At 40.4% G+C, this 24,250-nt stretch overlaps 1 protein-coding gene across 9 annotated transcripts in view; it reads left to right on the top strand.

The window, feature by feature from the left end:
- Positions 1-24,250, top strand: part of ENTPD4 (ectonucleoside triphosphate diphosphohydrolase 4) — a 56,157-nt gene that overhangs the window by 5,987 nt on the left and 25,920 nt on the right. For 6 of the 9 annotated variants that reach the window (XM_060155679.1, XM_060155670.1, XM_060155671.1 and 3 more), the window contains 8 exons: positions 2,585-2,862; positions 4,034-4,231; positions 4,744-4,949; positions 10,251-10,401; positions 11,148-11,251; positions 19,562-19,621; positions 19,904-20,058; positions 21,651-21,817. In XM_060155679.1, coding sequence (XP_060011662.1) covers positions 2,855-2,862; positions 4,034-4,231; positions 4,744-4,949; positions 10,251-10,401; positions 11,148-11,251; positions 19,562-19,621; positions 19,904-20,058; positions 21,651-21,817 — 1,049 coding nt within the window. In that variant the 5' untranslated portion in view covers positions 2,585-2,854. The remainder of the gene's footprint in view (positions 1-2,584; positions 2,863-4,033; positions 4,232-4,743; positions 4,950-10,250; positions 10,402-11,147; positions 11,252-19,561; positions 19,622-19,903; positions 20,059-21,650; positions 21,818-24,250) is intronic. The other 3 variants (XM_060155676.1, XM_060155677.1, XM_060155678.1) reach the window with 2 other exon arrangements.

Genomic DNA, 24,250 nt, shown 5'->3' with positions numbered 1-24,250 from the left:
GATCCATTATCTCACTACTCAGAAATAACTAACCACTGTTAACATTTTGGTTTTTCTCCTTCCATTTTCTCCTCTCTATGCATGATGTTAGTTTTTTCACTTAACCTGTCATGAGTATCTTTCCATGTCAATAAATGTAGATCTGTGTCAGCACCTCTAACAGTCACATTGTAGTCCATTGCATACATGGACCATGTTTAATTTAACCCACCCCCCTGTAAGGCACATTAGTTTAGAACAGTGTTTTGCTATTATACATAATACTGTGATGAACATCTTTAACCCCCTACCCCTCACTTGCCCCTCCCTCCTTTCCTCTCCCCACTGGTAGCCACTTAGTTTGTTCTCTGTATCTGTGAGTCTGGAGAAACTGAATTTTTAATTTAAATTACTTTAGCCACATGTGGCAATGGCTACTGTATGGAATAGCGCAAGACTAGATCAAGAAGGACCTCCTTTACCATCCTAAGGAGTTAGGACTTTTTCCTGAGTGAGAGAGAAAAATTGGGAGGTGGGGAGGTGTCATGATTACTGTTTGTTTTGGAAAGATTACCCTAGTGTATAAGTTTGTAACCCTTTTCGGTCCCAGAACTCTGAAACTTGACTTCTTGCCAGGCCCTTTCCTAGGGGCTGCCACGCCGGGAATGCAGCCAAGCAGACCTAAATCTGGCCCCTTGTGGGGCTGGCGTTCTGGAGGAGGAGACACATGAGCAAGAGAAATGCAAACACACACACACACACACAAACACAGTGTGTAAGAGGACAGGATAGGAGTATGGATTCACATGCTTGAATCCCAGCTCTTTTATTTATATTCACCTTTTATTAGCTGTGTGACCTCAGGCACATTACTCAGCCTCCCTGCTTCATCTGTAAAATATTATGCAAATAGTACCTACCTTGGTGGTCGATAGGAGGAATAGATTAGTATTTGCAAAACATTTCAGCAGGGCCTGGCACATAATAAGCACTATATAAGAAGTTCATAAAGGGACTTCTCTGGTGGTCCAGCGGTTAAGACTCCGAGCTTGCACTGCAGAGGGATGGGTTCGATCCCTGGTTGGGGAACTGGGAACCTGCATGCATGTGGTGTGGCAAAAAAAAAAAAAAGTTAATAAATACGTAAATGCTAAGGAGGAGAAATAACCCAGGGAAGGGAGCTGGATGGAGGGGAGAGCTTGCAGTTATAGACTGGGTGGCCAGGGCGTGCCTCCCTGAGAAGGTGACATTGAGTAAAGAGCTGAAGGGAGTGAAAAAATAAGCCATATGGATTATTTCCAAGCAGAGGGAGCAGCACATTCAGAGGCTCTGAAACCAGACAGTGCCTGGCGTGTGTGAAGACAGTGTGGACACCAGTGTGGCTGGAGTGAAGTGAGAAAGGGAGAGGGACGGTGAGGTCAGAGCAGTAACAGATGTCCGGATCCCGTAGGACGGGGAGTCAGGGTACAGCCTTTGGCCTTTATTTACTTGCAAGGGGAGCCGTTGGAGGATTTCCAGCACAAGATTAACAGGATCCTGGACCCGAGCAGTTATGGGGTGGATGTCAGTTTCTGTTGAAGAATCTGCCTGAAGCTATGGGGTGAGGAACTGGAGAGCCGCTGGGTTGAGACTGCAGGTGGGAGACTGACAAGTTAGGCTGCTGTCCTGATAGGCCACGTAAGAGTAAGAGATTGCTAAGAAAAGGGACAGGCTTTAGAGGAACGGAGGTTAGAGAAATGGAAGGACTCCGTAAGAAGTCGGCTCGGGAGGATGAGGAGGAGGGAGGGGTCAGGCACGACTCCCTAGTTTCTGCTTGAGCAGTCGGTGGGGTTGAGACTGAGAGGAGGAGCGTGGGAGGAGAGGATGAGGGCTACAGTGGAAGGGTTCAGCTTTAGAAATGTTTCTCATGGGCCCGTGCGATGTTCAGATGGAGGTGTTGGTAGGTGCTTGAAGATACGTATCTGTAGCTCAGAGGAGAAGCCTGGGGTGGAGGAAGAAAGTTCTGAGCTGCCGGATCATTGAAGCAGTAAGTGAAGTTGACCAGGAACAGAGATTAGAGTTAGAAGAGATTGGAGCCAAGACAGAGAACCTGGGGAACAGCAGACAGGATGTGCAGAAACGCCGAGACGTGGAGGGTCCTGAGAAGGAATCATTCAAGAGCTAAGAAGCAGACTAGGGGAGACAGCTGTCCTGAGAGGCCTGGAAGAGGTACATCGGTGCCACAAGACCAAGAAGGAGACCCAGGATCACGCGTCCTTCGGATCCGGCAGGTTGGAAGGAGGCCCCGGCCTCCTGTTCTGTGATTTGAGATCTGGGAGCTGAAGGAGTGGCAGCCACGGTGAAGGTGTCAGAGCTCCCTCGGAACATGGTGCCTTGCATGGTACTTTGTACATAAAAGAGCGATCTAGTAGGTATTTATCAGCTGAATGGAGAGTTCAGACTCCCATTCGGTTATTCATTCTGCCTGCCTCCTACTCCCACCCCTAATCTTCCTTAACATTCAGCACCATAAGGTGGTTAAGACCTGTTCGGTGACCTGTATTTTGGCATCACTGATTCGCATTTAGGTAAAAATGCCAGACTGTTATTATCTCTTTTGATTTAGGCCTATGTCTCTGATAGCATGAAATTAACTTCGAAGTGTGTTGCTCAAAATAAACCGAGCTAAGAGCTCCGCTGCAAGGATCACAGACCAGATTACGTGTGCTCGGGCTTAGGCAGGCACTTGATAAAGAACACAGCGTCTCCTTGGCTTGTGCTGTCTTTGTGACTTTTGTCGCTTCCTGGAACAGGAGGGCTCTGGCACCAGGAGGCCTCCTGTAATGGTGTGTGAGGACTGACTCCCAGGGCCTCGCCTGACCTCTGACCTGCCAGCATGGGGAGGTGAGTGATGGTGCCGAATCGCCGGCACTGTAAAACCCAAGATTTGGTGCCACAGAAGCAGGTCTCGAGAGGGGGGAAGAATCTAAATCCCAAGTGGGAAGTGTTCAGAGCCGTGCTACACTTCTGTTTAACACCTTTGTTCTTCCAGGGCCCCAGGGGGGCGCCTGTCACGGAAGGAAAGTGGGGTTCATGTAGTTTACTGTACAGGGCACACATGTTGGAATCTGGGAGGAGTTGTATTAAGCACAGGATGACCGCCTGTAAGCCTCGGAGGTATGGGAGGGGTGATAAACTCCATGGCGTGGCCCAAGAACCCACATGGAGACCAGAAACTACAAATAGAAAATTCCATTGGGTTAGCGGGATCCCTCCCCCTTCTGTGAGAGATTTTAGTCCATGAAGCACTCTTTAAAGGGAAGAGTGTAGAAATTAACAGTAAACAGTAGAATTTATCCCAAAGGCAGCAAGGTTTGTTTTGTTTTGTTTTTTAAGCCTAATAATAGTCTCTCATTCCTGACAAACTGAGAAGAAAGTTTATTTGCAAAAATGTCTCAGGAATATTTCTAAAAACACAGGGTATACAAAACGTATTTATTGACTGTTGCAGGGATGTTGTTAAAGATACTGTTTTTTCCCTTTTTCTCATGCAATCAGCACGGGAGAGATTGGCCTCGGGATTCAGTGTTAGAAAATCTTATTCCTCCCGGGCTGTTTATATGTTTCTGCTGTAACAGACAGGGGTTTTGGTCGCTATCATGCTCAGCCACCTTTGCAGGCTTTCCTTATTACATGTGTTTCTGGGCTCTAAACTCAGCCTCCTTAAATCTGGTTTAATTATAGATTTACTTATTTATCTTATTGAACTTATCCTTATAAGCTGTCTATAATTCTATTTTTGGAACAAAGCCGGGCACAAATAAAACTCCTTAATACTCTCCAGAAAGGGGGAACACAGAAGTGTCATCAGGGCTGAATTCTCATTCATGTAATTTTATAATAACGAGTTAACATAGCAAAATAGCAACGTGGAAGATGCAGGTATACCGATAGCCTACCAGCAGGGAAGTAGGGGCAGCTCAAGCTGAATGTCTTAACTTTCAGATCAGTGGAAGTGAGGGGAGGCCTCTCTGGAGCAGACTGCTTTAGCTAAACCTGCCTTTTGAAATTTCAGGATCGGCATCTCCTGTCTTCTTCCGGCTTCCTGGCATTTCAGCATCTCTCCAGTGGGGTGTCCCCGAATTCTGAACACCAACTTACGCCAGATTCTCGTCATTAGCGTTCTGGCTGCTGCTGTCTCACTTTTATACTTTTCCGTTGTCATAATCCGAAATAAGTATGGGCGGCTCTCCAGAGATAAGAAGTTTCAAAGGTAGGAGGAGAAAACATTTGTTTTCTAGATGGGATGCCATACCTTCATGTGATGACTTCCAGACTTTGGGGGCTTGGATGGAATTTAAGGAGCAGGTGGCTGGAGGAAACAGATTTTGTACCGAATACAGCATAGCATGAAAAATTAAACTGTTTGAAATGGTTTAGTCATTTACCACCAAATCCACATCATAAGAGGATTTAAGCATAAGCTTCTCCTGTGATACCTTTTAAGCTGATTTTTCAGTTAATGTTGATAGTTTGGAAATAGAGTTTTGCTTTTCAGAGCTTATTTGAACTTAGTTAAGGGAATGATGAGTCTGTATCTGCTCTAGATGACTTTTATCACTATCACTTTTTTTGTTTTCTTTTGACTTTTTAATCATTCAGCAGTTGTGAAAGTGTTACGGTGGTGCTACCACACAGCTTAGAGATCACTGATTTGGTGTTTGTTTCTTGCATCATTGATAGTCTCTGTCTCATTAAAAGTATGTGTTTGTTTCTCTAAACAAGGTACTTGGCGCGAGTTACTGACATTGAAGCTACGGACACCAATAACCCCAATGTGAACTATGGCATCGTGGTGGACTGTGGGAGCAGCGGGTCTCGGATATTCGTTTATTGCTGGCCAAGGCATAACGGCAATCCTCATGATCTGTTGGATATCAGGCAAATGCGGGATAAAAACCGAAAGCCTGTGGTTATGAAAATAAAACCCGGTATGTGAATGATAAATACCTGACTGGTAACCAGGCTCTGCCTTTTCATTCTCTGTGCTGGCTTTCACGTCTTTCCCTTTCTCTCCTTGCAGTCATCACCCTCATTCAGAGCTCACACCAGGACCCAGTTGATCTCCTTGTTTCACTCTGTTTCCCCTTTTCTGTTCATCTTGCATAAGGTGACTGATACCTTCATAAAATAGCCTAAACCCTTGTCTGTCTTTTTTGTCTGCTGCAGCATTTACCATAGTGCCTTTACTTATGGTGTCTGCTCAAATGTTGGCTAGTTGACATTAATTATGGAGGGATTGTTTTCTAGTTGGTAGCCGTTGGTCTCTATCCTTAATGACAAGGTAATTTCAGATAACTCATGGATATCTGTACTTGAATACATTGGTATGTATTTGTTATTTTTAAAAATTGCTACCCCAGTGCATTTCTAATCATCTAGGTTATTTAAGAAGAGTGACAATAGAACTTAGAAGAGCTGATATCACTATGTCTAGTTTTAAAGATACTGTAATTTCTAAGTCAGTGTGTTATGTAAAAATTGGGATTTGCCTTCCTCGTTAGACAATTTAAATCAGTGGTTCTCAGCCTTTTTCTGTATCTGTATCATTTCCACGGGCAGCACCCTTCTGTCAGGAGTGTTAGGAATGGAGGATCTCAGGAGTACCTTGAAATAGGCACCTTACGTCTTGATGGTTGATAATCACTGATGTGATTGGACCATAGATCTTAATAGAGTTTCAGCACTTCTGTTTCATTTAGTTAATGTGTTGAATAGTAAAATATTAAATAAAAAATTCTGAAGAATTTATCTTTGAATATATTAGAGAATGTTGACAAAAAATAGCTGTCATAGCTTACTATCTCCCATTTCAAAAATGTAAGTGAAAAAGAGATTAGTTTTAACTGATAAGAAAACCTGTCCTCATAAAACAGTCTACCAGGACTGTAGACCTTTTGCATCCTACTCATTCTTCAGTGAATAAGTCAGTCCCACTTCTTTCTTCAGGCAACACTCGACAGGTTGACTGTTCTTTGAGGTTTGGGCAGCTTGGCACCAGCATATAGCTCAGAAAATTCAAAGTCCCTACCTCATTTTTCAGGTTAAAGAGAGGGAACTTACTCTGAGCATCTTGTATAAGCATTATTTTGATACCAGAGTACATTTCCATGAACATTTTTTTAAATTTATTTATTTATTTTTGGCTGAGTTGGGTCTTTGTTGATGCGCGCGGGCTTTCTCTAGTTGTGGCGAGCGGGGGCTTCTCTTCGTTGTGGTGCGCAGGCTTCTGATTGCGGTGGCTTCTCGTTGCGGAGCATGGGCTCTAGGGTGCGCAGACTTCAGTAGTTGTGGCGCGCAGGCTTACTAGTTGTGACGCACAGGCTTAGTTGCTCCATGGCATGTGGGATCTTCCGGGACCAGGGCTTGAACCTGTGTCCCCTGCATTGGCAGGCGGATTCTTAACCACTGCGCCACCAGGGAAGCCCCCGTGAACATTTTTTTAAAGTTATTCATAGAAGATCATTTTCTCTGTAAGTCTTAGTGAATGACTTTCAGTTTTCTGTTTTCCCATTTCTTACATTTTTATGTGTCTCTAAATCTAGAAACACTTTCAGGGTTAAAGTATTATTGACCAAATAAATTCACCAGAAAATTAAAAACTTAAACTCTGTAAAGCACTTTGCATTTCGTCTGGCTTCACATCCCAGGTTCCATCAGTGATTACCTGCTCTCATGGAATAAGATGAAAACTTTCATGCCTTGGAGCTGTCCCCTGAGAACAAGGGGCAGCTACCAGGGTACACACCAGAATCTCATTAAAATCAGTCTGAATATGATTCTCTTTGATGCTACAGGAAATGTTTGAAGTGGAAATTCAGGTACCTTTTTATAGTACTTCTCTGTCCTGAAGCATGGGCTCTTGTGTATAGCATTATAGGAAAACTCTAGAAATTTCCTTACTTAATAGATTCTAGATAGCTTTGGGCTTGGTGTCCATTGAAATGGCAAGGTATGTGGAGTCCAAAAAATCTGGCTTTTAGATTGCTTGGTGCTGATTGCTTTGACAGATCGCTTAATCTTTCTGAGTCCACAGTTTCCTAATCTGTGAAATAAATTTTGGACTTCTAAAATCCCCCTCAGGTTTAATGTTGTAGGCTACATGACAGCTGGAAATAGTCACTCACTTATGTACTCATTCAACAAATATTTGCTGAGCACCTGCTGTTTGCCAAGAGACTGTGTCAGGTGCTGAGAATAAATTTGAACAAGACAGTTTGTGCCCTCAAGAAACTTCCAGTTGAAATGAGACAGGCAAGTAAATAGGTAGTTTCGATGAGGTGGAATGAGTGCTCCACCGAGAGGTAGGGGTAAGCATGGAATGTAATGAGAGCTCGCCTTCAGGGTCCTGTTAGGGAGGACTTCCAGAGAGGGCATAGCTCGGTGAGTGAGCGGGAGTCAGCCAGGTGAAAGGGGTGGGGGGAGGGAGGCAGTCAAAGAGAAACCTCTTCCTGGTGGAGCTGCAGGGGCCCTAAGGCCAGAGTATGATGCATTACAGAAATTTTATGCAGTCTAGTTGAAGCCAAATGGAAAGAATGTGGCAAGAGATGGGATAGGTGAGTGCTCAGGGCACGTTATGCTGTTCTAGAGCTGAGCTTTATCTGGAGGGCATTGAGGAGCCACCAGAGGATCTCAGACCAGGAAGATCTCAGACCATGGAGAGTGGTTGGGGATTGCCAGGACTTGAGAGTAGGATGTGCTGCAGCAGGCTGGCAGAGGCTGGTGGTGTCCAGCAGAGATGAGAAGTGAAATAGTGTGAGCAGAGCCAAGGATAGGCGATCAGTGAAACCCAGAACACACGTTGAGGTGAGGGAGAGGCATTTTATCCAGGATACTGGCTGGGGTTGCTAAGGTAGGTCACGAGCAGTAAGAGCCAGGTTTACAGTGGAAGTTGAGTTTGGGTTTACATATGTTGCTGTGAGGACAAGCACATGGCTGTGTCCAGTGGACAGTTACTACATACTGATCTGGAGGTTGGGGAAGAGAGCTGGATGGCTGCGATTAAGATTCGGAGATCTGAGGCATAGATGGTGATGGCCGCCATGGGAGTGAGTGAACCTGCTGAGGACAGTGGGGGCGTGTTTCTCAAGGGCAGGGGCGAGCTCATGTGCAGCTGATCCCAAGTGTCTGACACACAATAGTGGCTCAATTAGGTCTGTGATGACTGAGAAGAGAGCATAGGACTGAACAGGTAGCACCACCGTCACTTAACAGCCGAGACGCTGTGGAGGGAGTTGCCAGAGGGATAGGGAAAAACTAAGAGTGTATGGTGTGTAGTGTGAATTGCTCTCAAATTAGCCTCGTTAAAGAAGCATAACTTTTTTTTCTTTTGTACCTCTTAATCCCCTACCCTTATCTTGCCCCTCCTCCTCCCCTCTCCCCACTGGTAACCACTAGTTTGTTCTCTATATCTGTGAGTCTGTTTCTTTTTTTTTATATTCACTAGTTTGTTGTATTTTTTAGATTCCACATATAAGTGATAATAAACAGTATTTGTCTTTCTCTGTCTGACTTATTTCACTAAGCATGATACCCTACAGGTGCACCCGTGTTGTTGCAAATGGCAAAATTTTATTCTTTTTTCTGGCTGAGTAGTATTCCATTGCATACACATACCACATCTTTATCTGTTGATGGACACTTAGGTTGCTTCCATATCTTGGCAATTGTAAATAATGCTGCTGTGAAAATTGGGGTGCATGTATCTTTTCTAATAGTGCTTTTGTTTCCTTCAGCTATATACCCAGGAGTGGAATTGCTGGATCACATGGTAGTTCTGTTTCTAGTTTTTTGAGGAACCTCCATACTGTTTTCCACAGTGGCGACACCAATTTACATTCCCACCAGCAGTGTACAAGTGTTCTCTTATCTCTAAATCCTTGCCGGTATTTTTTGTTTATGGTCTTTTTGATGATATCCATTCTGACAGGTGTGAGGTGATAATCTCATTGTGGTTTTGATTTGCATTTCCCTGATGATTAGGGATGTTGATCATCTTTTCATGTGCCATCTATCTGTATGTCTTCTTTGGAAAAATGTCTCTTCAGGTCTTCTGACCATTTGTTAATCGGGTTGTTTGCTTTTTTTGATATTGAGTTGTATGAGCTGTTTATATATGTTGGATATTAACTCTATTGGTCATATCACTTGCAAATATTTTCTCCCATTCAGTAGGTTGTCTTTTTTGTTTTGTCGATGGTTTCCTTTTCTGTGCAGGAGCTTTTACGTTTAATTAGGTTGCATTTGTTTATTTTTGCTTTCCTTTCCTCTGCCTTAGGAGACAGATCCAAAAAAAATATTGCTACTTTTTATGCCAAAGAGTGTTCTGCCTATGTTTTCTCTAGGAGTTTTATGGCTTCTGATCTGACATTTAGGTCTTTAATCAATTTTGAGTTTATTTTTGTATATGGTATGAGAAAATGTTCTAATTTCATTCTTTTACATGTAGCTGTCCAGTTTTCCCAGCACCATTCACTGACGAGACTGTCTTTTCTCCATTGTATATTCTTGCCTCCTTTGTTGTAGATTAGGTGACTCTAAGTGCGTGGGTTTATTTCTGAGCTCTCTATTCTGTTCCATTGATCTATATGTCTGTTTTTGTGCCGGTACCATGCTGTTTTGATTACTGTAGTTTTGTAATACAGTCTGAAGTCAGGGAGTGTGATACCACCAGTTCTTTTCTTTCTCAGGTTTGTTTTGGCTGTTCAGAGTCTTTTGTGTTTCCATACAAATTTTTAAATTACTTGTTCTAGTTCTGTGAAAAATGATAGGGATTGCATTGAATCTGTAGATTGCCTTAAGTAGTGTGGTCATTTTAACAGTATTAATTCTTCCAGTCCAAGAACACAGTATATCCTTCCACCTGTTTGTGTTGTCTTCAGTTTCTTTTATCAGTGTCTTATAGTTTTCAGAATACAGGTCTTTTACCTCCTTAAGTAGGTTTATTCCTAGGTATTTTGTTCTTTTTGATGTGATGGTAAACGGGATTATTTCCTTAATTTCTCTTCCTGATAGTTCGTTGTTAGTGTATAGATGCAACAGATTTCTGTATGTTTATTTTGTATCCGGCAGCTTTATCAAATTCATTGATGAGCTCTAGTAGTTTTTTGGTGGTGTCTTTAGGATTTTCTGTGTGTAGTATCATGTCATCTGCAAACAGTGACAGTTTATGAAGAAGCATACCTTATAAGCTAAAGGATCAACTTGTTAACATGAGTGTCCTTTTTCTGTAGGCATTTCAGAGTTCGCTACCTCTCCAGAGAAAGTCAGTGATTACATTTCTCCGCTCTTGAACTTCGCTGCAGAGCATGTACCACGGGCAAAACACAAAGAGACCCCTCTCTACATTCTCTGCACAGCTGGAATGAGAATCCTCCCTGAAAGGTGATCCTTCCCACGAGGGCAGGGCCAGCCAGCCTGGTGGTGGTATTGGCTGTGGTGGGTTTTCTCCCTCTTCATCCCCCTCATCTCCCTCCTCCTTGTCTTCCTCTTCCATCATCATCATCAAAAGGAAGACATTAAAAATTCTTTTTTCAAATCTGGAGTAGTCCCAGACCTATTCCCTTAGTCAGAACTCACCAAATATCTTTTAATGTACTTATTTATGACTATAAATAGTAAACAGTAAAGTTGTCATAAAAAAACTGATTTTCTATTTTATTAGTTTAAGGATTGTTTGCAGTTGTAGTTTTACATTTCGGAATCACATAATTTACACAACTTCTGAAAATTCCTTCTCTCTTTTTTTAACATCTTTATTGGAGTATAATTGCTTTACAATGTTGTGTTAGTTTCTGCTGTATAAGAAAATGAATCAGCTATATGTATACATATATCCCCATATCTCCTCCCTCTTGAGCCTCCCTTCCACCCTCCCTATCCCACCCCTCTAGGTGGTCACAAAGCACCGAGCTGATCTCCCTGTGCTATGCAGCTGCTTCCCACTAGCTGTCTATTTTACATGAAAATTCCTTCTTAAAATAAACAGTCTTTTCAATGAACTGCTTTGGTTTAAAAAAATTTTTTCACATAAGATATACCAGAGCCATAGGGTTTTTTTTTTTTCTTTCTAAAACAGAAAAATTCAGGATATAATATATTGATATGTAAATTTCTGGATTGTCTTACAGTCAACAGAAAGCCATTCTAGAAGACCTTCTGACCGACATCCCCGTGCACTTCGACTTTCTGTTTTCTGACTCTCATGCAGAAGTAATTTCAGGGAAACAAGAAGGTCGGTATGTTAGTCTTCAACTTGAAATTTGGGAAGCTATTCCTTTAAGTCCTCCCAGTCTTCCTCACGTACACTTTATTAAATTACCCTTAACATCTTAAAATTTGGGAAACCATGCCTTCAAATATTATAATTTTTAAATGGAAAAATCAGTTTCTTACATGACTGGTCTTTATAATCCAAACATTAAGTGATTAAAAAATAACTTGGTTTGTCCTCATCACATTTAGGAAGGATATTTTGGACTTGTTTTGATAGAAAAGCTTTGTGTTCCTTGCCTAAGTTGTACAACTTTCTGGAATTACGATAATTACTGGACTGTTGGAACCTTCTACTGATTTACTTGTTAGGAAGGGGAAATTATTCTTGACTTCGATACACTGAGGAAATGTTCTGTTTTCAAAGAAATAATTCTACTTGAGAACGAAAGGGCAAATCACTGAAATTATTTGGGGAATAGCTTGCTAGAAATGGAGGCCAAAAAGCATTTATTTCAAAATCACCTATCATTTCGCCAATAATTGGGCGAAATTCACATATTGCCGTCAAGCTGTTTATAGACAAGTAAGGTACACAGTTAGCTGCTTATATAAGGCAGAGTTTTAGATGCCATAAGGAAGATAAGGAAAAACTATCATGGAAATTTGAAAGAAGGAGACTTTTTTTTTTCCTAACTAGGAGCATCATGGAGAAAGTGACGTTTGAACTAGGCCTCAAGGGATAATTAATAAACACAGCATGCCAAATCATGGTAAGGCTAGGACTCTGAGAGAGGGATAGGAAGCTCATTCTAGGCAGAAGAAATGATTTGAGTCAACACAGGTCGGAAAAGCTGCACTACGGACAGAGGAATAAAAATATTTTAATTTGGTGGGATGATGGCCCTTTCAAAAGGTTGTGGTAATATTAAAAGTTGGATAGGTCTTGGTGATGTCAGTATCATGGTGGCGTGCATGGTTCCTTTTCTCTCTCCCCTTTGATTTACAACTAATTGGACATCCATAACGAAAAAAAAGTGCCTCTGCACAGCACACTAGGACACCCAAGAGATCAACTCATCAGTGCCCAAGAAAGTGAGTGGATTGGACCTCAGAGGAAGCTACAGAGCCAGGCCAGGAGCAGCAGGGGTGGCAGTGGGCCAGCACGACCTGTGGCAGAGGTGGAGGGTGAAGGTGGTAAGCTGGGGTGGGGAGCTTACCTGGCTGAGTACTGCAGCTGGAGGGACTCTGTGAGGAGAGACCACAGCAACTTGTGGCAGAGAAAGAAGAGAGAAGAAGGCAGAGGGAGCTGAAAGAATGAGTTTCTTGCTGTCTGCCCTGGTATTCTAGCAAGAGGACAGCCCACAGACCTCTGGGACTCCCCCACCTCCACTCAAGGACCCTCTTCTGGGCTATGGCACACTCAAAGCCCCAGGTACTAAGCACACATCTCCCCACCTCTGTCACCATCCATTTTTTTCCCCTTTCCACTGGCTTTTTTTATGTTCATACTCCCAACCTTAGTGATGAGTCAGCTCAGGTAAGAAAAACCAAAAACTTGTGCTGTAGCGCCACCTTCTAGAAAACGAAACAAAGGCTTCTAGTGACCAGTGTGTTGAATTGTTAGAATGATAGTAAACAAAGCTTTACTTAAATGGGAAAGTCATTTGCTACTTCAAATGCAGTGACAGAGGCACTTTTCATCAAACACTATGAAAAATCAAAGCAGTGTGGTATCACAAAAAGAAGAAAAACACTTTTCTAGCAACAGAACTTAAAGACATGGAATATTGCAGTCTAACTGGTAAAGAATTCAAAATAGCTATTAGGAAGAAATTCAACGAGGTACGAGAAAACTCAGAAAGGCAGTACAGTGATCTCAGGAATAAAATTATCAAGCAGAATAATTTAGCAAAGAGATTGAAATTCTAAAAAAGAACCAAACAGAAATTCTAGAGCTGAAGAACTCAATAAATGAGATGAAGAATGCATTAAAAAGCATTGAAAGTAGAGCACATCAGATGAAGAGAGAATAAGTGAGCTCAAGGGTAGGAATATAGAAACGTTTCAGGTGGAAGAGGAGAGAGAACTAAGATTTTTAAATAGTGGAGAAACCCTGTGAAAACTATCAGGCTTCATTAGAAAAACCAACGTAAGATGAATGGATATCCTAGAAGGAGAAGAGAGAGAGAAGGGAGCAGAGAGAATTCAGAGATATAATAGCTGAGAACTTCCCAAACCTGAGAAAGGAACTGGATATACAAGTCCAAAGGCTGATGGAACACTTCATTATTTCAACATGAAAGACCTTATCCAAGACACATTATACTAAAACTGTCCAAAGTCAGTGATGAAAAAATTTTAGATGCAGCCAGGGAAAAAAAGACAGTAACCTACAAAAAAAAACCCATTAGGCTATCACCAGAGTTCTCTGGAGAAATGCTATAGGCCAGGAGTGGAATGACATATTCAAAGTATTGAAAGATAAAAATTGCCAACCAAGAATACTCTATCCAGTAAAGTTATCCTTCAGATATGAAGGAGAAGTAAAGGCTTTTCCAGATAAACAAAAGCTGAGGGAGTTCACCACCACTAGACTACAAAAAATGTGGAAAGGAGCTCTTCAAGCTGAAGTGAAAAGATGAAAGTACACAAAACTCTGATTAAGGTGATAAATGGAATTAGAAAACTAAATCTTTTTTAGAACAGTATATTAAACAATTATAGCATAAAGGTTAAAGGAAAAGAGCATTAAGAATAACTATAGGTACTACAACTTGGTAACAAAATTGCAGCATTAAAAGAGAGAATTTGTGACATGAAAAATATAAAAGGGGAAAAGTAAAAGGATGGGACCTTTATAGGCGAATGAAGATAAATTGTTATCAGCAGAAAAAGGACTATTTGTGAGACATTTTATGTAAACCTCTTGGTAACCACAGAGTAAAAATCCGAACAGAGATAAGTAACATAAAAAAGGGGGAAACTAAGCAAATCACCATGGAAAACCACGAACTTTCAAAGGTAGACAGAAACAGAAGGAAAAAGAAACAATGGAGAGACAACCAGAAGGCAAAAGATTAAATGGCAGTAGTAAATCCTTACACATAAATAATTAAATGTAAATAGATTGGGCTCACCGATCAAAAGGCACAGAATGACTGGATGGATCAAAAAAAAAAAAAATGACCCAACTATACACTATCTACAGGAGACTCATTTCATCTCTACAGACACACATAGGCTCAAAGTGGAAGGATAAAAGATGATATTCCAAGCAAATAGAAACCAAAAGAAAGCTGGCATAGTTATATCAGACAAAATAGACTTCTAGACAAAAAGCATAACAAGTATCAAAGAAGATGCTTATATAATGACAAAGAGGTCAATACATCAAGGAGATATAACAATTGTAAATGTATATGCTCCCAACACCTGAGCACCGAAATATATTAAGCAAATACTGACAGGTCTTAGGGGAGAAGTCGACAAAAATACAACAGTAGTAAGGGCTTCAGTACCTCGCTATCATCAATGGATAGATTGTCCACACAGAAAATCAACAAGGAAACACTGGAATTGAACCAGGACAAGCAAACTTAACAGACATACACAAAACAATTCATCCAAAAGCAACCAAATACACATTCTTCTCAAGTGCACATGGAACGTTCTCCAGGATAGATCATGTGATAGGACACAAAACAAATGTTAGCAAACTTAAGAAGATTGAAATCATACCAACTATCTTTTCTGACCACAATGGTATGAAACAAAAAATCGGCAACATGAAGAAAGCTGGAAAATCTACAAGTACGTGAAGACTAAACAGCATACTTCTCAACAACCAGTGTGTCAAAGAAAAAATCAAAAGAGAAATTTAAAAATTACAATAAGTCCCCTACATATGAACGAGTTCCATTCCGAGAGCGTGTTCGTAAGTCCAGTTTGTTCATAAGTCCAACAAAGTTAGCACAGGTACCCAACTAACACAATCAGCTATATAGTACTGTACTGTAATAGGTTTATAATACTTTTCACACAAATAATACATAAGAAACAACAAACACAAAAAATAAAGAACATTTTTAATCTTACAATATAGTACCTTGAAAAGCAGTAGTATGGTACAACAGCTGGCATACAGGGGCTGACGTGGTGCGAACAGGCAAGAAGAGTTACTGACTGGAGGAGGGAGAGGAGGTGGGAGATGGCAGAGCTGAAGGATCGTCAGCAATAGGAGATGGAGGGCAAGCTGCAATGTCACTCACATCTGACATTGATGGCACAGGTTCTGGGCTTGAAATAAAGATACTGTACTGCTGTATTCCATACAGTACTGTACAGTAAAGTGCACAAAAGCACAGCTACTTGTAAAGGATGCACACACATGGCAGTGTACGCCAGACATGGGAATTAACTCATGTGATTGCACATGCGAATGCATGCTCACATCTTTGAAAGTTCGCAACTTGAAGGTTTGTAGGTAGGGGACTTACTGTATCTCAAAACAAATGAAAATGGAAATACAACATATCAAATATTGTGAGATGCAGCAAAGGCAGTTCTAAGAGGAGAATTTATAGCAATAAATGCATATATTAAGAAATTAGAGTTCAAACAACCTAACTTTGCACCTTAAGGAACTAGAAAATGAAGACCAAATTAAGCCAGAAGTTAGCAGAAGGAAAGAAATAATAAAGGTTAGAGCAGAAATAAATGAAACAGAGACCAGAAGAACAATAGAAAGGATTAACAAAACTAAGAGCTGGTTCTTTGAAAAGATAAACAAAATTGACAAACCTTTAGCCAGACTAAGAAAAAAAAAGACTCCAAGTTAGAAATGAAAGAGGAGACATTACAACTGATATTACAGAAATACATAGAATCATGAGACTACTATGAACAATTATATGCCAACCAATTACATAAGCCAGAAGTGGATACATTTCTAGAAACACACAACCTTCCAAGACTGAATCAGGAAATAGAAAATCTGACCAGACTGGTAATCAGTGAAGAGATTGAATTGGTAATCAAAAAACTTCAACACAGAAAATTCCAGGACCAGATGGCTTCACTGGAGAATTCTACCAAGCATTTAAAGAAAACATCAATCCTCCTCAAACTCTTCCAGAAAGGAGCAGGGAACACTCCAAACTCATTCTACAAAGCCAGCATTACCTTGACACCAAAACCACATAAAGATACCACAAGAAAAGAAAACTATAGACAAACATCCTGATAAATATAGCTGCAAAAATTCTCGACAAATCAACACAATATTAGCAAACTGGATTCAAGAACACCTTAAAAGGATTATACACCATGACCAAGTGGGATTTATCCCTGGGATACAAGAACAATTCAACATATGTAAATCAATAAATGTTAATACATCAATAAAATGAAAGATAAAAATCACTTCATCTCAACAGATGCAGAAAAAGCATTTGACAAAACACAGCATCCTTTCATGGTAAAACAAACAAGCAAAAACCCTTAATAAATTGGGTGTAGAAGGAACATACCTCAACATTTAATAAGGGCCACATATGACAGACTCACAGCTAACATTATACTCAATGGAGAAAAACCAAAAGTATTTCCTCCAAGATCAGGAATAAGACAAAGATGCCCACTCTCATTACTCCTATCCAATATAATATTGGAAGTCCTAGCTACAGCAGTTAGGCAAAGCAAAGAAATACATCTAAATTAGAAAAGAAGTAAAATCGTCACTAGTTGCTGATGATATGTTCATATATAAAGAAAATGCTAAAAACTCAGTCCAAAATATTGATTAATTGTTGCATTAATCAACTATTTCAGTAAAGTGGCAGGATGCAAGATCAACATAGAGAAATTAGTTGCATTCCTTTATGCTAATGATGAGGCATCTAAAAAAGAAATCTAGAAGATGATCACACTCACAGAAGCACTCAAAATGTGAAATACTTAGGAATAAATTTAGCCAAGGAAGTGAAAGATCTGTACAATAAAACTAAAAGACGTTGCTGAAAGACATCAAAGCCATAAACAAATGGAAAGATGTGCCGTGTTGATGGATCAGAAGAATTGATATCGTTAAAACGGCCATACTACTCAAAGCCGTCTATAGATTGAGCGCAATCCCCATGAAAATACCAAAGACATTCTTCACAGAAATAGAAGAAACAATCCTAAAATTTGTGTGGAACCACAAAGGACCCTGAAGAGCCAAAGCAATCCTGAGAAAAAAGAAGGCGGCCAATCAGGCATCTGGGTTTCAAACTGTACTACAAAGCCATCGTAATAAAAACAGTGTGGTGCTGGCACAAAAATAGACATAGCAACCAATGGACCAGTACAGAGCCTGGAATTAAATTTGGGCATATATGGTCAACTAATATTAGACAAGGGAGCCAAGAAAGCTCAATGGATAAGAGACAGTCTCTTCAACAGATGATGCTGGGAAAACTGGAGAAACACATGCAGAGCAATGAAATTGGACCCCTGTCTCACACCATTCACAAAAATTAACTCAAAATGGATCAAAGACTTAAACGGAAGACTCAATACCGTACAACTTCAATAAGAAAGGAGGAAGCTCATCAATTGGTCATGGCAGTGTTTTTTTGGATATGACACCAAAAGCACAAGCAACAAAAGCAGAAATGAACAAATGGGCTACATCAAACTCAGAAACTTCTGTACAGCAAAAGAAATAATTAACAAAATGAAAAGACAACCTACAGAATAGGAGAAACTTTTTGCAAACCATCTATCATGTAAGTGGCTAATATCCAAAATATATAGAGAACTTATCCAATTTAATAACAACAACCCAAAAAATCTGATTTCAAAATGGGCAGAAGAACTAAGACATTTTCAAAAGAGGATGTCAGAATGGCCAACGGGCACATGAAAAGATGCTCGACGTCACTAATCATCAGGGAAACACAAATCAAAACCACCGTGAGCTGTCACCTCACACCTGTTAGAATGGCTATCCTTAAGAAGATAAGAGACAACAGGTGCTGGTGAGAATGTGATGGAAAGGGAACCCTTATACATTGTTGGTGGGAATGAAAATTTGTCCAACACTATGGAAAACAGTATGGAGGTTCCTCAATAAAATAAGTTCCCAATAAAAATAGGGCTACCATACGATCCAGCAATTCCATTTCTGGGTATATGCCCAAAGGGAATGAAAATAGAATTTTGACAAGATGCACGTACTCCCGTGATTTTTGAAGCATTATTCACAATAGCCAAGATACGGAAACAACCCAAGTGTTCATCAACAGACAGATGGATAAAAAAAGATGTGGTAGATATATACAGTGGAATCTTATTCAACCATGAGAAAGGAGGAAGGATATCCTGCTATTTTTGACAACATGGATGGACCTTGAGCGCATTATGCTGAGCGAGTTAAGTCAGAGAAGGACGAGTGCTGTATGATATCACTTATTTGTGGAATCTGTAAAAGTCCAACGTGTAAAAAGACAGTAAAATGTTGGTTACTAGGGGATGGGGTCAGGAGATAAGACTGATGGTGTTCAAGGGTAGAAACTTATAACAGTGGGTAAATAAGCCATAGACAGTTAATGCACAGCGTAGTGAATATAGACAATAATACTGTACTATAATGATGTAATGTGATAATAATATCGCTACAAGGGCAATCATATTACGATATATAAACGTATCAAAGTAACACGCTGTACCCCTTAATTTACACATTGTTACATGCCAAATTTATTCGATTAAAAATAAGTTGGACAGGTCTTGAACTGTTGGGCTGTGGAGTTTGGCTTTGTTCTGTAGATCAGCCCAGCAGAGGATAGCATGGGTTGGAGTGGGAGAGTAGGGGCAGGAAAGTCAATTAGATCTCTGTACCAGCTTAAATCAAGGCAGTAATGAAAATGGGTGAAGGTCCGATGTAGAAAATGTTATAAAAAGAGAATCAGACTTGGGAACTGAGTGGAAGTGTGAGATAAAAGAATGGAAGGGTTAGAGTTCACTTGTCTTAAAACCTTGTACTTGATAGGTTTAACCTCATAAAAAGTGAAAACTCCGGTATTTCCAAACAACCTATAAATTTCAAAGGAACAGGAGTGTCTAGGGAATTATATTTTCAACCCATGCAAATGGTATGAAACTACAAAATTAAAAGCTGAGAGTTCTTGGAAAACGACTAGGAAAAGGTAATACATCAACAGAAATGTATTTTTTCAGATAATGTTTTCACAGCTTATCGGGGAATGAAATAAATGTTTGCACTGACTGCAATGATCAGGATTATATAAAATATTTTTAAACTTTACTCTTCTTATAACGTCTCTAGGTGTGTATGCTTGGATTGGCATTAATTTTGTCCTTGGACGATTCGAGCATATTGAAGATGGTAAGTATCGTGTTTCCAGCAAATGTATCTAACTGGAAATTACGGCTTTTTCTATTTCATGCAAAGCATAAAAAAGGAGCTGAGTGTTGTGACACAGCTGGGTGTGTAGGAGCAGAGTGGGAGGTGCTGCTGTGTCACACAGTAAACTTGATCTTAGTCGGGAGGAGCAAGCTGGGTCTGCCTAGATACACTTGAACCCACCATCAAAGCAGGATGACTCTTCACAAGATCCCGCTTCTCTGCATTTGTTCCATTCCAGTGGATGTTTCTTGTTCTTTCCAGATGATGAGGCAGTTGTGGAAGTTAACATCCCTGGTAGCGAAAGCAGCAAAGCCATTCTCCGTAAAAGAACAGCCGGTATTCTCGACATGGGAGGCGTCTCAACCCAGATAGCATACGAAGTCCCCAAAACTGTAAGCTTTGCCTCCTCACAGCAGGTTATTATCTGTACAAATTTCCTTCTGTTTGGTTTGATTTTCATTTAACATGTCTCCATCCATTTGTGTTTTGTTTTCTGAGTCTGAACACATCTTTACTGTACTTGCTGAGGGTACCACCTTCACAGCCCAGGAGAAAGGAGACAGGAGGAAACCAAGGCAAACCTCCACTAAGCCGTTTGTGTTTGTTCATTGAAGTCAGCTGGTTTGTTTTCTGAACTTACCAAGAATTTTCCTTTGGTGTGTATGTCAGCCACACACTTGAGTTTTTGTTTCTATTTCAGTCACTTCTTTTCTCAACAGGTATTGTAAAACTCAATATAATAGTATCAGATTTCTTAAGTTATAATTGGGAGAAATACTCTTGTGTGTGGCTCAGACAGCTTTTGATTTTTCTGGAAAGGATAGAGGTTTGTATCCACCGCTTCCACGTTTCTGAACTCATGGTTTACTCTGTGATTTCTGCATATCCCCTTCGGTACTGTAGTTTCCCAGTAGGCTGGGTGGCCTTCTGTAGAGGGTGTCCAGATGCTTTCCTGAATTGCTCTATGTCTTTATTACTGTTTCCATTCAGCTCTAGATTAATACCTAGCAGAGTGAGTGGTTAGAAAAGAGTGGAGCTGGACAAGCCTGAGCTGCATCGTCATCCTGTCCTCACTAGTTCTGGGACCTTATGCAAGTCACTTAGCTTTTTCGAGCGAGCCTCTTCAGCTATAAATGTGATTGCAAGTGCCTCTAACAGAGGGTTATCATAAGGCTGATTGAGGTAGTGCATATAGTATATCTAACGGCCTGCTAGGCACCTCGTATCAGCTCAGTAAACATTATTGAAGTATTTATTAAGCTCCTTAGAAAATGCGTTGTAAATTCAAGTATTACAATTTGTGTTTCCTGCTTCCCATCCAGACACGCCTCTAGAAACTATTACACTCTTTGTACAAAGTCATGTTTTCTCCTCAAATAAAGTAAGAAACTCATAGAAAAGTAAGTTTGGAAAAAAATTTCCCATGGATGCATCATCCAAAAACATTATTGTTAGCATTTTGGCATATTTCTCTTTATTCTTTTTTGTCTGTTTATAGTGTTTAAAAATATGGTTGTTATAATCTTTACTGTTTGTACAATTTTTGTCCTTTATTTAGCAGTGCATAAGCATATTCCTCCATAAACTTTATTACCATTATTAACTAACCCCTACTTGAAATTACATATAGAGATGACTTCCAGTTTTTTCTGTCACAGAATTGCAAAGGACATCTTTGTGTATAGAGACTTTTCAATGTTTAGGATTATTTTCAAAGCACAGGATTCCATAAGTAGATTTACTAGATCAGAGGATATGAAACCACATTGCCAATGTCCCTTTTCAAAAAGTCCTATCAGCATCACAAACGTGCAGCGCATCTGAAATTTCTTAAGTCAGGATTGTCGGATTGAATTAGGAGGGATGCTTAGAAGGACCCTTGGGAAATGCAGATGCAGAAATTTTTGCTCCTTTTTGACGAGAATTTTTGTAGATCCCTCTTTTTGACAGGAGGTAATTGTTTTTGTATTGCTTAAAATACTAACGTTTGTGATCCTTACGTCTGTAGGAAGAAGTAGCTAAGAACTTATTGGCCGAATTTAACTTGGGATGTGACGTTCACCAAACTGAGCACGTGTACCGCGTCTACGTGGCCACGTTTCTTGGGTTTGGTGGCAATGCTGCTCGACAGAGATATGAGGACAGAATATTTACCAGCACAGTTCAAAAGAACAGGTAAAGCACCTTCCATTGCTCGGTCGTCACCTTGAAACCGCGGTTTGTCCTCACAGAAGACATATCCAGGCCAAGCAGGGAGGCCTCAGTCAGCAGAAGCATATGAGCACGGTTAGCTGTTTATTGCCCCGCCCGCTGAGCTGGAGAAGAAATGAAAGGGCAGCCTTTGGCCCCAGCTCACCCACCTCCAAAGAAGGCTCTCGTTCTCTCAGACCCATGGCTCCCCTGCTGGATTAGAGGTTTCACTTTCAGGATATTAAAATACTTTCGAACCCTGGGTGATGCTATTCCAGATTGCAAAGTCCTGCGGAAACTCAGCACCTGGGCCACTCAGGTGTCCTGGAGGCCCCCAGGAAACGATGATAGTGTTGAGTTACGGGATGTCCTGGCGGTGTCGTGGGAAACCAGCCTGGCGGTTATTTAGTGAATCAGACCGTAGTGAAGGAAGTTACTCACGAGAAAGAAACGATCTAGAAGTCAAAGTTAGTGATTGTAAACCTCTTTAGCAATGAAACTTCAAAAAATGAGTTCATGAAGAATTCTGGGATAGAAAATATGCAAAAACACTTTAACAGTTTAAGTTTATTTTATAAGTTTAAGTGTATACCAATTACTTATTTGAAATTAGTCCATAAGAACAGAAAAGCCATATGGATGAATAAAAAAATCTGAAATCTGGGGTTTTGTAAAATGGTATTAATTACTGTGCTTTGTTTTTTGTTTTGTTTTGTTTTTGACTGCGCTGGGTCTTCGTTGCTGCACGTGGGCTTTCTCTAGTTGTGGCGAGCAGGGGCCGCTCTTCATTGCGGTGCACGGTCTTCTCATTGCAGTGGCTTCTCTTGCTTCAGAGCACGGGCTCTAGGCGCCCAGGCTTCAGTAGTTGTGGCTCGCGAGCTCAGTAGCTGTGGCACGCGGGCTCTAGAGCGCAGGCTCAGCAGCTGCGGCGCACAGGCCCAGTTGCTCTGCAGCACGTGGGATCCTCCCGGACCAGGGCTCGAACCCCTGTCCCCTGCGTTGGCAGGCGGACTCCCAACCACTGTGCCACCGGGGAAGCTCCTTTGTTTTGTTTTGACGAAACGATTTTGAGGAGAAAAATCCTGATTCATAGAAATAAATGATAGTGTATTTCCTTGATCTATTTTAATCTTTTTTGTTGTTGTTGAGGTATAGTTGACGTACAATATTATATAAGTCTCAGGTGTACAACATAGTGATTCAGAATTTTTAAAGGCTATATTTCATTTATAGTTATTATAAAATAATGGCTACAATTTAATCTTAATAAACTTGTGGAGGCCTGAACTTTAAGAAAGGCCAAGTCAGAGCCATTCATTACCTCATTTTCCAGAAATTCACATGTGTGAATAGAAGCAATAAAAACTGGTTCTTTGTCTGCTCCAGACGTTAACTGAATAGCGTTAGTTAAGAGAGATTAACTAGTCCCCGTTTCTTTTTAAAAATAGTATTTTACATAGCGCACTTTAGTATAATTATTTTTAGTAATAGTCTTAAAATAGAAATATTTTATAAGTGATGTTTAAATTAGAATTTTGGAGAAACACCTTCTTCTGCAACCCTAATTTTTACTAATTGGTTTTAATGTCAAGAAGGTTATATAACGGACATTGCAGTGGTACTTTTTAATTTAGTTGTAGAGCAACTAAAAACTGTAACATGAAGTATACATTTGACTCATCTTGGACTTTTGTAATAATTATAAATGTCAGTCATCACTTTTTACATATGTCATGAATTGAGCCTTGAATTGCATATTCATCCCTTGGCCATTAGTAGTGATGATGGATTTTTTTAAATCACTTAAACATTTTTAGTGCATTCTGAGTTGCCCTGATCTTAGGAATAAACAACTTGTCAGTTGAGCGGCAGGTAAAAAGTTGACTTAATGTCAGTGACTGAATATCAAATTCAGGCGCCTTCCTAATAGTTAAACACCTTTTAGGCCGGATTTCCTGGTGTCAAACAGTAACATAACTCCAGCTGTTGTATGCTCTTTTCTACTTCTCAGTTGCTTAATGGTGGGGACACATAGTAGGATGACAGATGTGGACATTTCATCGGCAGGTGGTAAGCATAGGGCATTTCAGTGAACAAGTTAAGATTTCTACAGGACTTCTCAGAGCCTGTAGTACAATGGAAACTGTTATTTGCTGCAGTTGGGATCAATAGTTGGTTAACTTAAACATTCAGTTAAAACAGAGAATCATAAAAATAGAATCAACCCCAAGCACTTTGTTTTAATTTACATATTCATTTGCCAATCTTTTGCTCTGGACTAAAGGCTTTTCTTAGGCTATTTCTCTGGCAGGCACTGCACCCACTCATCTTGATGTCATTTTGGCTTTCTTTAAAGGATACCAGGGCCTTAAAGACATCTGTGAAGCAATTTGATACCAATTTCGTCTAGATTTTTAT

The sequence above is a fragment of the Lagenorhynchus albirostris genome, chromosome 7 (assembly GCF_949774975.1).
Source record: "Lagenorhynchus albirostris chromosome 7, mLagAlb1.1, whole genome shotgun sequence".
Classification (NCBI taxonomy): Eukaryota; Metazoa; Chordata; class Mammalia; order Artiodactyla; family Delphinidae; genus Lagenorhynchus; species Lagenorhynchus albirostris.
This window is presented reverse-complemented; position numbering and strand designations above follow the sequence as displayed.